At 37.2% G+C, this 14312-nt stretch overlaps 1 protein-coding gene across 2 annotated transcripts in view; it reads right to left on the reverse strand.

The window, feature by feature from the left end:
• Positions 1 to 931: 931 nt before the first annotated feature.
• The window catches only part of ntn4 (netrin 4), a 29575-nt gene continuing 16194 nt past the window's right edge, over positions 932 to 14312 (reverse strand). For both annotated transcript variants that reach the window (XM_079842042.1, XM_079842041.1), the window contains exons 5-10: positions 13773 to 13958; positions 12424 to 12613; positions 10108 to 10187; positions 9858 to 9926; positions 9576 to 9749; positions 932 to 2388 (exon numbers count right to left, since the gene is read on the reverse strand). In XM_079842042.1, coding sequence (XP_079698168.1) covers positions 2243 to 2388; positions 9576 to 9749; positions 9858 to 9926; positions 10108 to 10187; positions 12424 to 12613; positions 13773 to 13958 — 845 coding nt within the window. In that variant the 3' untranslated portion in view covers positions 932 to 2242. The remainder of the gene's footprint in view (positions 2389 to 9575; positions 9750 to 9857; positions 9927 to 10107; positions 10188 to 12423; positions 12614 to 13772; positions 13959 to 14312) is intronic.

The raw sequence follows: 14312 nt of genomic DNA on the forward strand, positions 1-14312 counted from the left end.
TGTCATTAATTAGCTACTCACCCTCATGTCGTTCCGTTCATTTATTTTCGGAACACAAATTATGATATTTTTGATGAAATCCGAGAGCTTTCTGACCCCCCACATAGAGACCAATTACAACTTTCGACGCCTAGAAAGGTAGGAAAGACATCATTAAAATAGTCCACGTGACCACATGGTTCAACCGTAATGTTATGAGGCAACAAGAATACTTTTTTGTGCAAAAACAAACAAAGAAAGACAAGAATCAATTATTTTTGTTTGTTTGTTTTTTGCACACAAAAAGTATTCTCGTTGCTTCATAAAAAATTAAGGTTGAACCACTGGAGTCACATGGACTATTTTGACGATGTCTTTACACCTTTCCGGGCTTTCAAAGTGTTAATTAAATTGCAGTCTGGGGTCAGAAAGCTCTCAGATTTCATCAAAAATATCTTCATTTGTGTTCTGAAGATGAAAAAAGGTCTTACAGGTTTGGAATGACATGAGGGTGAGGAATTAATGACAGAATTAAAATTTTTGGGTGAACGAACCCTTTAACTCCTTAACTGTCACCCCCTTTTTTGAGAATAGACATGAAAATGCAATATCCAAACTTAAAGGGCTGTAATTCAAGAATGCTTTTGAATATAGAGCTAAATTTGGTCTCGTTTTACACTCTGCAGATTATTGCTGAAGTAAAAGCAATTCAAAATATGTAAAAAGTTATGGAAGTTTAAATTTACTCTAAATGAAAAATACTGTACAAAATTTTTATTAAATATAAAATATATATTTTACAAAAAAAATTACTCTAAAATTACAATAAAATCAAAGCCATATGTCTAACGAAGTTGTTTTCCAAATTTGAAGTTGATATCACAAAAATTGATATACCAAAAATAGCCACCGGGTGTCATCCACATTCCATTGATTGTTTTTTTTTTTTAAAAATGCATTTTCCTGTAAATGTCTGTCCAAATATCAATTCCACCACAGAACAGTCACCAAATATGGAACCTTGAGACTCAGACCTTTCCAACGACATGCGTTTTGTCAATATAAGAAAATATTTTGATTATAAAGTGGTTAAAATACATTTTGTAATACGAAACATGATACCGCCCACTAGGGGAGGAGCCTGCAAGAATAATTTAGTGCCGTTTCCATGGTAACGCAACCTCTGATTTCACAGGATGAATTTTGAGTTTGTAAGCTTTCTAATGATGCCTAATTTATGACAATTACTCAAATATATGATACGAAAAAAGGCGATCAAAAAAGCGGGACGGTGACAGTTAAGGGGTTAAGAATGAGTCTAACCAGAGAACTGACGGTAGGCATTGACTTCCATAGTAGGAAAAAAGTCAATGTCTACCATCAACTGTTTGGTTACCAAAATTCTTTAAAATATCTTCTTTTTTGTTCAGTAGAAGAAACAAACTCGTCCAGGTTTGGGACAACTTGAGGGTGAGCAAATGACAGTTTTAATTTTTGGGTGAACTACCCCTTTAAATGTGGGCATTTAGTTTTAGACAGCCTTTAGTTCTTGGCATACCTTTTCATTCAGCAGTAAATCATATTGTTCCATAAATGAATAGGTGTTCTTGTTGTGAATAGGATTCAATATACTCATTAACATGATCAAAGGCTGACACCTTGTGGTCGTGGTCGGTACTAAAATGCATATTATTGCAATAAATGTAAGAAAACTCATTACAATCATATCATAAAATATTAACCATAGGACAATATTGCATATATGCGTTGTATTTTTGTGTACACAAAATGCATGCTATATACAGGGTTAGTTATAGAAATAAAAAACTACATATATTATCTTATATATACACATACATTCACATATATTATACATTCTGTACAGTGCTAGTATTCACAGCTAGCAAATACATCCACACATCTGGTGTTGAAGCAGTGGTTCTCAACCAGGAGGCCGGGGCCCACTAGGGGTCTCAGCAAGCTTCCACGAGGCCACAGTAGGTCTTACAATGGTATAAATGTAATTCTATTCACATAAAAACTGAGTTTATTTTTTATGTTATCACAACTTTATTACAATATTATTATTCAGTACCACAGCTCAGCATATCAGATAGGAGGGTCTCCAAATTGTGTTTTGGACAAAAGGGGGCCTTAAACAGTCAGAATGGTTGAGAACCACTGTTTTCAAGAATTAGCATAATTCAGATGAAGAAAATGGTCATTATAAAACAGAGGCTAAGGTGACAAGTGGCATGAAAGACTAAGTCTTTGAGCTACATTTGGTTTTCAGAAGCTGATGGACTTTTCGGCTCAAGCTGGGTCTCCATGGCTTCACTATACTCTTCATGTTAACCATGGGACGGCCTTTTCTCACATCCTCGTGTCCAACTACAAGATATTCCATCCCTAAAGCAAGAGGGAAAACAATCATCCGTTTACAAAAGTATCACATTAGCCCAATTTCACAAAATAAAAAGGAACTCTCCATTTTTTTGAAAATAAGAGAGTTAAACTGTTGAGTTTTACCGCTTTCGAATCCATTCAGCCGATCTCCGGGTCTGGCGGAAGCACTTTTAGCATAGCTTAGCATAGATCATTGAATCTGATTAGACCGTTAGCATCTCGCTCAAAAATGACCAAAGAGTATTTTTCCTATTTAAAACTTGACTCTGCTTTAGTAACATTGTGTACTAAGACCGACAGAAAAGGAAAAGTTGTGATTTTCTAGGCCGATATGGTAATATTACGCAGCACCTGAAAATAGTCCCCAGCGCGCTCTCTGTGCAAGCAGGTTGTCACGTTGGTTATGTTGACGGAAGTTAGCCTGTTTTCAGGCACTGTGTAATATAATTCCTGATTATTACGTAGGAATGAGAGTATAGTTCCTAGCCATATTGGCCTAGAAAAATCACAACTTTTCCTTTTCTGTTGGTCTTAGTACACGATTTAAATAGGAAAAATACTCTTTGGTCATTTTTGAGCGAGCTGCTAACGGTCTAATCAGATTCAATGATCTATGCTAAGCTATGCTAAAAGTGCTCCCGCCAGACCCGGAGATCGCCTGAATGGATTCGAAAACGGTAAAACTAAACGGTTTAACTCTAGGGGAGATGGAAAATGAGCCTATTATCAAAAAAAGGGGAGTGTTCCTTTAAAAATGTATTACATTTAGTATTATTTTTACCCCCGGTTTCACAGACAAGGTTTAAGCTAGTCCCAGACTAAAATGCATGTTTGAGCTGCTTTAACTGAAAGCAACTTGCACTGATATATCTTAAAATATGTCAGTGCCATTGTTTTGTCTCAGGATGCACACCATTAATGTTTTTTCTTAGGCATGTTTATGAAAAGTTACTTAAATGCCCTAATTGAACTAAGGCCTAATCCTGGCTTAATATAAGGCCTGTTTGTGAAACCGGGCAATAAACTTTATTAACATTTGAGCTGGTTTTTATTTTTATATGTTCAGTTTTCATTTTAATTGGAGTAGTTTTGTTGTGCTTGTCTTTTCTTTCTTTTTTTTTTTAATTTTTATCCATTCCATCCCACAGCCTTTTAAATCCATTAATTAATTGTTTCTTTTTATTTAATATTTGTATATTATTATTGGTTATATTTGTTTTCATTATAATGTATTTGCTTTATTTTCTCCTTCATTTCATGCATCTCTTTACCTAATTAACCTTCTGTATATTATGTTACTTAAAGTATATGTTTGGTAAATACTGTAAATGCCCTTTACTCATGCTTAGAAATCAAATCAAGTTTTGATTTTATGACTGTATTTCTGTAGGCTTAGGCTTATACGCCAGTATGTGACAATAAATGATAGGAGTCTGTTTTCATTTACGAATGTATAGATAAGCTACCTTGTGCCAGTGACAGCATTCGAATGAAGTTTGAATAATTTGTTATTATTAATAGGCTAGATGTTAAAAAGAAAAGAAAATGACTCCTCTAAATGCGTTCACGGATATGTAGGCTATCTTAATTTGTTCAATATTTGTAGCCTATATATTTGTTTTATTTTTTCATTGATCTCTTTACCCAATTAACACAATTATCAAATACTTACAGTAGCATATAGCCTGTTTTATAAATACTGTAAATGCCCGACAGTCATGCTAATAAAGCTTTGATTCTATAGGAGTACAAGTTCAAGTTCACCTTATTTAGCATACTAGGCTATACATTTAATTTTATTTCAGCTAGCAATAAATTGGCTATAGGTGTCTATGTATGAATAATTTTTTACCTAGTAATACATCTGAGATTGAACATCTGATTACTGTATATCGAAGTCCTCTTCATGTCAGCTTGACCCAATTACAGCACGCTTACTCAAAATCTTCACCCATATGATAAACCACCGAGTTTAAAAATAGCAGCAGTCACTCCAGTATTTAAGAAACCAGGACAAGTTACCCAGCCCTGAGTAACTTTAGACCAATCTTCCTTATCTAGCTATAGTACTTGAAATTGTCACACAATTGCAGTCTCACTTAGATGAACATAACCTGCATGTATCATTTCAGTCTGGTTTTCGAACAGTGCAGAGACTGCACTTTTAAGAGAAGTGAATGACCTTCTCCAGGCCTCCGCGTCTCATGGAGTGCAGCGTTTGACACGGTTTGCCATTTAGTACTCCTTTATTGCCTGTCTGCTATTGGTATCACTGGTAAAGCCCTTCAGTGGTTCACTTCCCATTTCTGGGATAGAGTGAGATTTGTGTTAGTTAATGCTGACGAATTGTTGCCTGTCACCATCTCCTGTGGTGTACCTCAAGGATCGGTCATTGGTCCACTACTATTTCTCATTTATATGCTTCCTCTTGGCCAGATCATTAAACGTCATGGTCTAAATTTTCATAGTTATACCGACATTACACTAATTTATTTGCCTTTCCAGCCCCATCCATCATTATCCTAAAGCATGTATGCTTTTGTCAGTATGCTGACAAAACTGATATTCTACTTATTGGCCTGAAATTGACCATATGCACGGTTACTTCCTGGTTTTCGATAAGCCAGCTTGGGCATTTCCGGTGAACTGTTAGCTGTCATTGTGTACTCGCTGTACATCCACACAAAATCATCAATAGTAGATTTTTTAATGTTGTATTTATATTTAAATGCAGTTATCACACTTACCCAATTTGCTAATAAAGCAGTTTTATTGTGGCAACATTGGAATAAGAAACACAGTGTCTGTAATTGGACACGGCGTCACGCACACACAATTTTTCCAGCATTTCAAATTTGAATCTTAATGTAATACCAAAAACATTATTTGTTAATCCTTCTTGGAGATTGTTCCCAAAAACCGAACGTTTCAAAATGTAGGAAATCCAACATTTGATAGAAAATACTTTTATTTAGACATTAATTACCACTATATCCAGTAGATAGCAGCAGAGGAGCATATATTGGCTCATATTAGACATTTCCTGTAATATATTCAGTTTCGCTTTTTAATAAATGTATATATTAAACGTTATAAAATGCCTATATTTAAAAATACATCAAGGTGAAGTATCAAGTACTCTCAAAAGTCTCATAAAAACAACTTTCCTTGCGAATGGATCACACAGAAAGCGGTCTTCATAAATCACTAAAGCTGTCAGTCAGTGCAGCGCAAGCTCACTGATTTCGGCACACTTGTGAAAACTAGTTTTTTTCAATGAATCTACAACCCCAAATCAGAAAAAGTTGGGACAGTATGGAAAACGCAAAAAAAAAAAAAAAAGAAGTGATTTCTAAATTTACTTTGACTTGTATTTCATTGCAGACAATATGAACACAAAATATTTCATGTTTTGTCTGGTCAACTTCATGTCATTTGTAAATATGCATCCTTTCCTGTCATTCAGACCTGCAACACATTTCAAAAAAAGTTGGGACAGTAAAGCATTTACCACTTTGTAATGTTGCCATTCCTTTTCACAACACTTAAAAGACGTTTAGGGACTGAAGACACCAAGTGTTTCAGCCTTTCAGGTGTAATTTTGTCCCATTTTTCCTGCAAACAAGTCTTAAGGTGGGCAACAGTACGGGGTCTTCGTTGTCGCATTTTGCGCTTCAAAATGTGCCACACATTCTCTATTGGAGACAGGTCGGGACTGCAGGCAGGCCAGTCAAGTACCCGTACCCTCTTCCTCCGCAGCCAGGACTTTGTAATGTGTGCAGAATGTGGTTTTGCATTGTCTTGTTGAAATATGCATGGACGTCCCTGGAAAAGATGTCTTCTTGAAGGCAGCATATTATGCTCCGAAATCTCTATGTACTTTTCAGCATTAATGGTGCCTTCACAGAAGTGCAAGTTACCTTTGCCAAGGGCACTGACACAACCCCATACCATGACAGACCCTGGCTTTTGGACTTGTTGCTGGTAACAGTCTGGATGATCCTTTTCTTCTTTGGTCCGGAGCACACGGCGTCCATTCCTCCCAAAAAATACCTCAAATACTGATTCATCTGACCACAGTACACGTTTCCACTGTGTGATGGTCCATCCCAGATGCCTCCGAGCCCAGAGAAGTCGACGGCGCTTCTGGACACTGTTAACATAGGGCTTCCTTTTGGCACAGTACAGTTTTAACTGGCATTTGTGGATGTAACTACGTATTGTGGTACTTGACAAAGGTTTGCCAAAGTAGTCCTGAGCCCATGTGGTGATATCGCTTATAGATGAATGACGATTCTTGATGCAGTGCCGTCTGAGGGATCGGAGATCACGGTTGTTCAGCTTAGGCTTGCGCCCTTGTCCTTTACGCACTGAAATGCCTCCAGATTCCTTGAATCTTTTAATTATGTTATGCACTGTTTAATGTGAAATATCCAAATCTCTTCCTATCTTTCTTTGAGGAACATTGTTTTTAAACATTTCAATAATTTTCTCACGTATTTGTTGGCAAACTGGCGATCCTCGGCCCGTCTTTGCTCCTAAAGGATTAGACCTTTCTTGGATGCTGCTTTTGTACCAAATCATAATTACAATCACCTGTTGACATCACCTGTTTCAAATCACATCATTATTTAACAATTTTACCTCATTACTAGCCCTAAATTGCTCCTGTCCCAACTTTTTTTTTAAATGTGTTGCAGGTCTGAATGACAGGAAAGGATGCATATTTACAAATGACATGAAGTTGACCAGACAAAACATGAAATATTTTGTGTTCATGTTGTTTGCAATGAAATACAAGTCAAAGTAAATTTAGAAATCACTTCTTTTTTTATTTGCGTTTTCCATACTGTCCCAACTTTTTCTGATTTGAGGTTGTAACTAAAGTGCACACCAAATCTTTAATTTACAGTGTGTTGGTGTTGTTTTCACACAAAGGTGTGAATGATGGTCAAACTTTGCCGACGAGGAACACTGAGGGACGCGTCTTTAACAGGATCAATAGTGTAATACTTAGTTTATAATTAGAATATAGTCTCTTAAATAGTCAAAGACATAGTCAAGATACCGATACACCAACAAAGGACATTTCACTGGAAGTTTTCCAGCTGGCTAATGTAATTGCAGAAGACCGCTCCGTGCATATGGTCAATTGGTTGGCTCTTCCCATAATGACCTCTCCATCCATTTTGATGGAATCATGGTAAGGCGTTCACCAATTGTTTGGAATCTGGGAGTGCAGTTTGATTCTAAATTATGTTTTGAACCACATATCAGCCAGCTTGTTAAATCTTATTTTTCTCCACCGTTGCCAAATTTGGTCGCATACGTCCCTCAACTAACCATAAAGATGCGGAAACTGTTACCCATGCTTTCAAAACCTCTAGATTGGACTATTGTTACTCTAGCTGGTAGGCCACTAAACAAAAGTCCTTAAAATCACCTGCAACTGGTACAAAATTCTGATGCCCATGCCCTTACATTTAACAAAAAAATCTGCTCACATCAATCCTATCCCTCACCAACTAAACTGCCTATCGTATTTAGTTCAAACTACTTGTCTTGGTTTATTAGGCCCTTCATATCTAGCAGAGTTCATTCAGCCTTTCACCCCTGTCTGTACTCTTATATCTAGTTCCCACAACCTGCTTGTTTTACCCAAGGTCAAACTCTACTGTTTATGGTAGGGTGTTAAATATTATGGGCCCTAAGCTCTTGAACAAGCTGCCCCAGAAACTCTGTGCTGTCTCTTCACTGCAGATCTTTAAGGCAGAATTTAAAACATATTTATTGGCATTGTTTTTAAACTGATGAGTTCCCTTTTCCTGCTATATTATCAACACTTGTTCAGTTAATATCTGCCATGCTATGTTTACTGTTTGACTGCTTGTTCTTTGCTTGCACTCCTGTATTTTCTCTATTATTTGTCTATTGTAAAGTGTCTTTGGATCCTTGAAAGGCGCTATATAAATAAAACAATAATAATAATATTAAAATATGAAATAAAAAAAGACATGATCAGTGAATGTATTTAAAAGGCTGATATTGTATTATCGTAGGCCTATATTATTGTAAGTCCTTACATCTTCTTTTAACATTTTTGATAATAACAAACTTTAATAATAATAATATAAAAATATTAAATAAAAAAAACTGGATTTAAAAGGCTGTGAGATGGGATGGATAATGTTTTCTTGTAGGCCTATATTATTGTAAGTTCTTACATATTCTTAAAAAATGTTGATAGTAAACTTCATTCGAATTCTGTCTATAGGCAACATCACGTGCAATATACTATAGGCCTAATATAATAGTATAATAAGCTATAGTTAATATGATCATTTCTTTATTACGCGCTTCTGGTGCAGTGTGTAGTATTTATGTGGATCTATTGACAGAAATGCAATATAATATACATAACTAAGTTTCAGTGGTGTATAAAGGCCGTTGTGTTTTTATTACCTTAGAATGAGTCATTTCTATCTTCACACACCGCGGGTCCTTACAGTGAAGTCGCCATTTTGCGCCGCTATATTTCTACAGTAGCCCTAAACGGACAAACTTCTCTACAGAGCGCTAGCTACTCTCTGCTGTCTCAGACGACGATATCTTTGTCCTGCGTCGGCCAGCGTGGTTTCTCTATGTGCTTTGAAAGGGAGGGGTGAGTGGTGGGCGGTTGCAATTCGCAAAATAAGATATTAATTTACTAATAATATCAATTTGTGATAATTCCAGGTTGCTTTGGTCACACACATTAAACTAGTGGTCACAAGAAAAATATGTTGTTCCCTCAACATAGGATCTCAAGGATGTCGTTACCTCAACAAAATGACTAAAATGGCCTCTACAAAACTAAATGAACCGTACATGTCCCCTCCTGGTCGCCGTAGTTATCAGATTGCGTCTGATATGGCATTATATTAAATAACTATGCTTCCACGGAATCTGCACTCATAGAATTCAGCGGAAAACACTGCAGACTTCTACAGAATTCACGCTTAATTTACATTGCATGTGATTTGATAATACCTCCTCCAGTTAAATACGGTTCTCCGAGGTCCATTTAACGCATCTGATCAGATTGAAATCCATTCCACAGACCTCCGCAGATCCCCACAATCAACACAGAAAATATGGGGGGGGAAATGTGCAGACTCCATATAAAACAAAACATGCACATGTTTGCTAACCTGGAAAAAGTACAGGGCAGGTGCAGCCTCGTAAGGTCCAAGACTCGGGATAAAGAGTTCGATTTCCACGAGAGAGCCTGAGGCGCGAGTTATCCCACAACACCTTGAGAACCTTAACATCCACCTCTGCATGAGAGCCCTTATCATGAGCACCGAGCACTCTCACCTTCACTGCTACAATCACACAAGCAAACACACATTCATTACATGAACAGAACACTGGGGTGAAGCGAGTGAACAGCAAGCGTGCTCTGGGCCAGGGCTGTTTTATATGCTACTTACCATAAGCATATTTTACATTGCAGAATGCTTTGCTGTTTCCAAGAGCTTGCTGTTTGCATACACATTTGTCTGTCAAGAAAATAAATACCCAGCAATTAAAGTATTGGCTGTCAGTTTCTTGCTGTTGTTATGACAACTTAAAAACAGGCATGACTTTACAACAGCACATGCCTTTACCCCAGACAAGACAATAAACTTTTCATGGGAACAAGACAGCGCTGTTATCAGACCCAAGATTTCCATTTAATACCTGGATGACTAAGGGCGGAGAAAAGCTCTTCTGTTCGAAAAAGATGATTTTCTGCCGTGCTGTTGTGATCTGACTCAGACCTAGACAAGAATCACACACACACACACACACAGTTATATATCTATTTAACCATCCATACATGTAATTTGTATTATAATATATAAATTAAATTGTATAATACAAATAGTATGTATAAAATACACAAAATCCCCATGAGGAAAACAACTTATTTCAACACAACACTTTTTTTGAAAATTTAAAAATGCTGCAAATTTTCCGTGAGGGTTGTGTTTAGGAGTGGCCACCGCCATTTTGCCAAAGTAGGACATGTTCCTGGATCAAGATATTTTGTTGATCCTGGAACACCATTCCTGTCTTAACCCTATCCCTACCCCTAAACCTAACCCTACCCATAAGTTATCCCTAAAATCAGAGGGAACAACACTGACGTAGAAGCACCTAACCCTGGTTTTAATCCTAAACGTGTCCCTCAAATCTGATTGGTTGATTGGAATGTTGTTCCAGGATCAACAAAAGATGTTGCACTTGGAGAAAATCACCTTCACCGTTTAGGTCTAGGTTTAGGGTTAGGCGATAGAATGTACAATTGGTACAGTACATTGGATGTCCATATACAGTGGCCCCGAAAGTAGACACCCAAGTCACATTTGAAAATGATCAACAATATATCAAACCAACAGGCATTTGTTTTAAATAAAGTTAGCACAAGCACCATAGCCACAGGAACATATTTATTTTCTAGATTTTCTAATAGGGTTTTTCAATTTATGAGTAAAATAAAGCCTGTGGTAAACATAAGCACACTTTACAAGCAAGAAGCGTTACAGAGGCTTGACGTGTTGAATGATAAAACAAAATGAAATGGAGAAAAACATTTGGACACTTTCTGATTGTCTTACTGGATAATGTGCTAGGACAACTGCATGAACTTGAGGTGAAAATATCACTTCGTTTGGTATTTTTGTAATCTAATGCAATGAAATTCATACATTTTTAAATGTGGCTTACAATAAGTGTCTAAATGTTATTTTAGCATTGTTTATGTACCAATATAGTCTTTATTATTAGTATCTTTTTAGTTTCATTTCAATTTTAGTTTGAGTTTTAGTCATTTTGTTTCATGCTTCTGTCAATTTTATTATAATTTTTGTAATATTTCAATATAGCTTTGATTTATTTTTATTTCAGTTTGAGTCATTTTTGTACTTAAACTTCAGACTGCAATTTTCCTTTAAGTTTTACATTTAATATTTTTATTTTTTATAAATGATTTTATTTTATTCAGTAAACAAAATTATTTGTTTAATAGTTCTAGCTTTAGTTAAGAATAACAACACTGATCCTAACTAAAAATCACACACAATGGATCTAAAATCTATATTTGTATGTCTTATATATTACTTCTGCTTTATTTCCATTACTGAAATTTTTTTTTATCGTTTTAGTCAATAACAACACTGCTGCAGACCCATGCATAAGATGAAAATGACTATAAAAGACATGACCTTAAAGGGTTAGTTCACCCAAAAATGAAAATAATATAATTTAGGCTATTCCTCACCCTCATGCCGTTCCACACCCGTAAGACCTCCGTTCATCTTCAGAACACAAATTATTTGTGTTGAGGCCTGCATAGCCAGCAATGACATTTACACTCTCAAGATCCATTAAAAACATTTTTAAATCAGTTCATGTGAGTACAGTGGTTCAATATTAATATTGTAAAGTGACAAGAATATTTTTGGTGTGCCAAAAAAACCTAAATAACGACTTATATAGCGATGGCCGATTTCAAAACACTGCTTCATGAAGCTTCGGAGCGTTATGAATCAGTGAGTCGAATCATGATTCGGATCGGGTGTCAAACCGCCAAACTGCTGAAATCACATGACTTTGGCGCTCTGAACGCTGATTCGATACGCTACGAAGCTTCATGAAGCAGTGTTTTGAAACCGGCCATCACTATACAAGTCGTTGTTTAGGTATTTTGGCGCTCCAAAAATATTCTTGTTGCTTTATAATATTAATATTGAACCACTGTACTCACATGAACTGATTTAAATATGTTTTAGTACATTAACGGATCTTGAGAGAGGAAATGTCATTGCTGGCTATGCAGGCCTCACTGAGCCATCGGATTTCAACACAAATATCTTCATTTGTGTACTGAAGATGAACGGAGGTCTTACGGGTGTGGAACGGCATGAGGGTGAGGAATAAATGACATTATTTTCATTTTTGAGTGAACTAACCCTTTAAGATGATCAAATAACCAGTAAAAAGGTTCATATTCACCCAATCATACAGTCTCCGGTGTACGGGTCACAATCACCAGCACACTGGCAGGGCTTGCAACCATATTCATCCAAACCCCAGTATCCCAGCATGCACTGGTCACAGAGTGGCCCGGCCACCCCTGGCTTACAGACGCAGTCTCCATTATCATGGTTACAATTTGTGGAACCAACATGGTTACACATGCAAGCTGCAAAACAGAAAGAAAGATACACACATCAGACATATGCATATCAGCATATCAGCATATCAGTGGTGTTTCCTGAGGCTCTGAACATGTTTATTACTCTTTGCTCTAAGTAATAAGTTTCTCAATGACTGGCACTATAAGAATGAAGACACAGAGCTATCCTGACCAGACTGATGCTTTGTAAGCAATTATTATGAGACTGGTGTCATCTGGTGATTAATCTGTCTGCCTCCACATTCACAATATGCACGTTTACACACACACACACACACACACAGAGCCGAGATCCCATCAATGTTCTTGTTATTCTACATGTCCCAACTCGCCGTAAGAGCCATTAGCATTCCGAGCAGGAACAACATTCAATACCAAACATCCCCTCAATGTGTGCATGCGCTACAATATTGGACACGTTCGCTGATCTGAGGAGTTCTTGAATTTTGACATCATCTAGGCCAAGCTGCACACGTAAACAGATACTCAAACACTCACTCGCATTTTCATGCACACGCTGAAGAAAGACGGAGATCAGGAACGGAAGTGTACAGCGGGGAAAATCACAGATACTCCACATGCCATTTTAAGCAGCTTTTGAAAATCGGAGATTAAATGGCTTTCATCTTTGTCCAAGACACAAATACACACACACACATTCACACACTAAAAAAAAATTAATAATAAGGAACATTACTCATTTCTATAGAAGTATTCCACACTTGTTGAAATATTGTGTATAAGTAAGGGATAATCCGCAGCTACATGGCGACAAAGAACCACCTTACGCAAAACGGAGTGCATTCAAATAGTTTAAAGCACAACTAGCTGTGGATTATCCCGATTATACCACGGCCATTTGCCAGCACTGACAAGTTAAAGCTGTTACTGATGTTTGCAGCACAATATTTGACCGGAGGCGAACAAATGACTTTTATTTTCGTCAGTTATGGCTTGTTAGATCAATGAAGGCAGTGCGTTAATACAGAACGGTGGCTGGAACTACCTGTGCATTAAATGTTTTTAATACACACCTTCCAGCCAATCAGAATCAAGTATTCAGACTGACCATAGTAAACAAATATAAAAGTGTGCCGATGTTGAGTGTTTGTGTGAACATGGATTTGAACGTGCGTTTACGCAGTGCTGCATGATTGTGTCTTACGTCTGCAGGAATCCGGGGCGGTGAAGGGTCTCTCGGGGGCTCTGTAGAAGCCGCTCCGACAGTGTTGGCAGTGGCGGCCGCTGGTGTTGTGAAGGCAGTCACACACTCCTCCGCTCCGCTGACCCGAGCGCAGCCATACGCTTTCGTCAAAGTGACAACTCTCTGCGTGGTCGTTGCATTTACACTCTACACAATGACACAGGCATACACAAATATTAGGTTATTACAGGCATGAATCAACTCACAGACAAATCAAAAAATTCATAGATCAGGGTTGCCAGTTTTCCTGAGGAATTGGGCTACTTTTGAACTGCTGTTGACTTTTTATTATGTGGTAGATATATTGGACTAGTTAGATGTTAATCTAGATGTTTTTGATCAACCAACAGCTGTTGGAAAATTCAGGGTGCTTTCACACTTGGTTCGATTGCTCCCCCTGCCCCTGCTGCACTGTGTTCAGATTATATTATTTAGGTCCCACAGCGTTCATATCATCAGAGATTATCTACACGAAAACTCCCAACATTTTCCCAAAAACCC

This window comes from Gobio gobio (genome assembly GCF_949357685.1).
Source record: "Gobio gobio genome assembly, chromosome: 2".
Classification (NCBI taxonomy): domain Eukaryota; kingdom Metazoa; phylum Chordata; class Actinopteri; order Cypriniformes; family Gobionidae; genus Gobio; species Gobio gobio.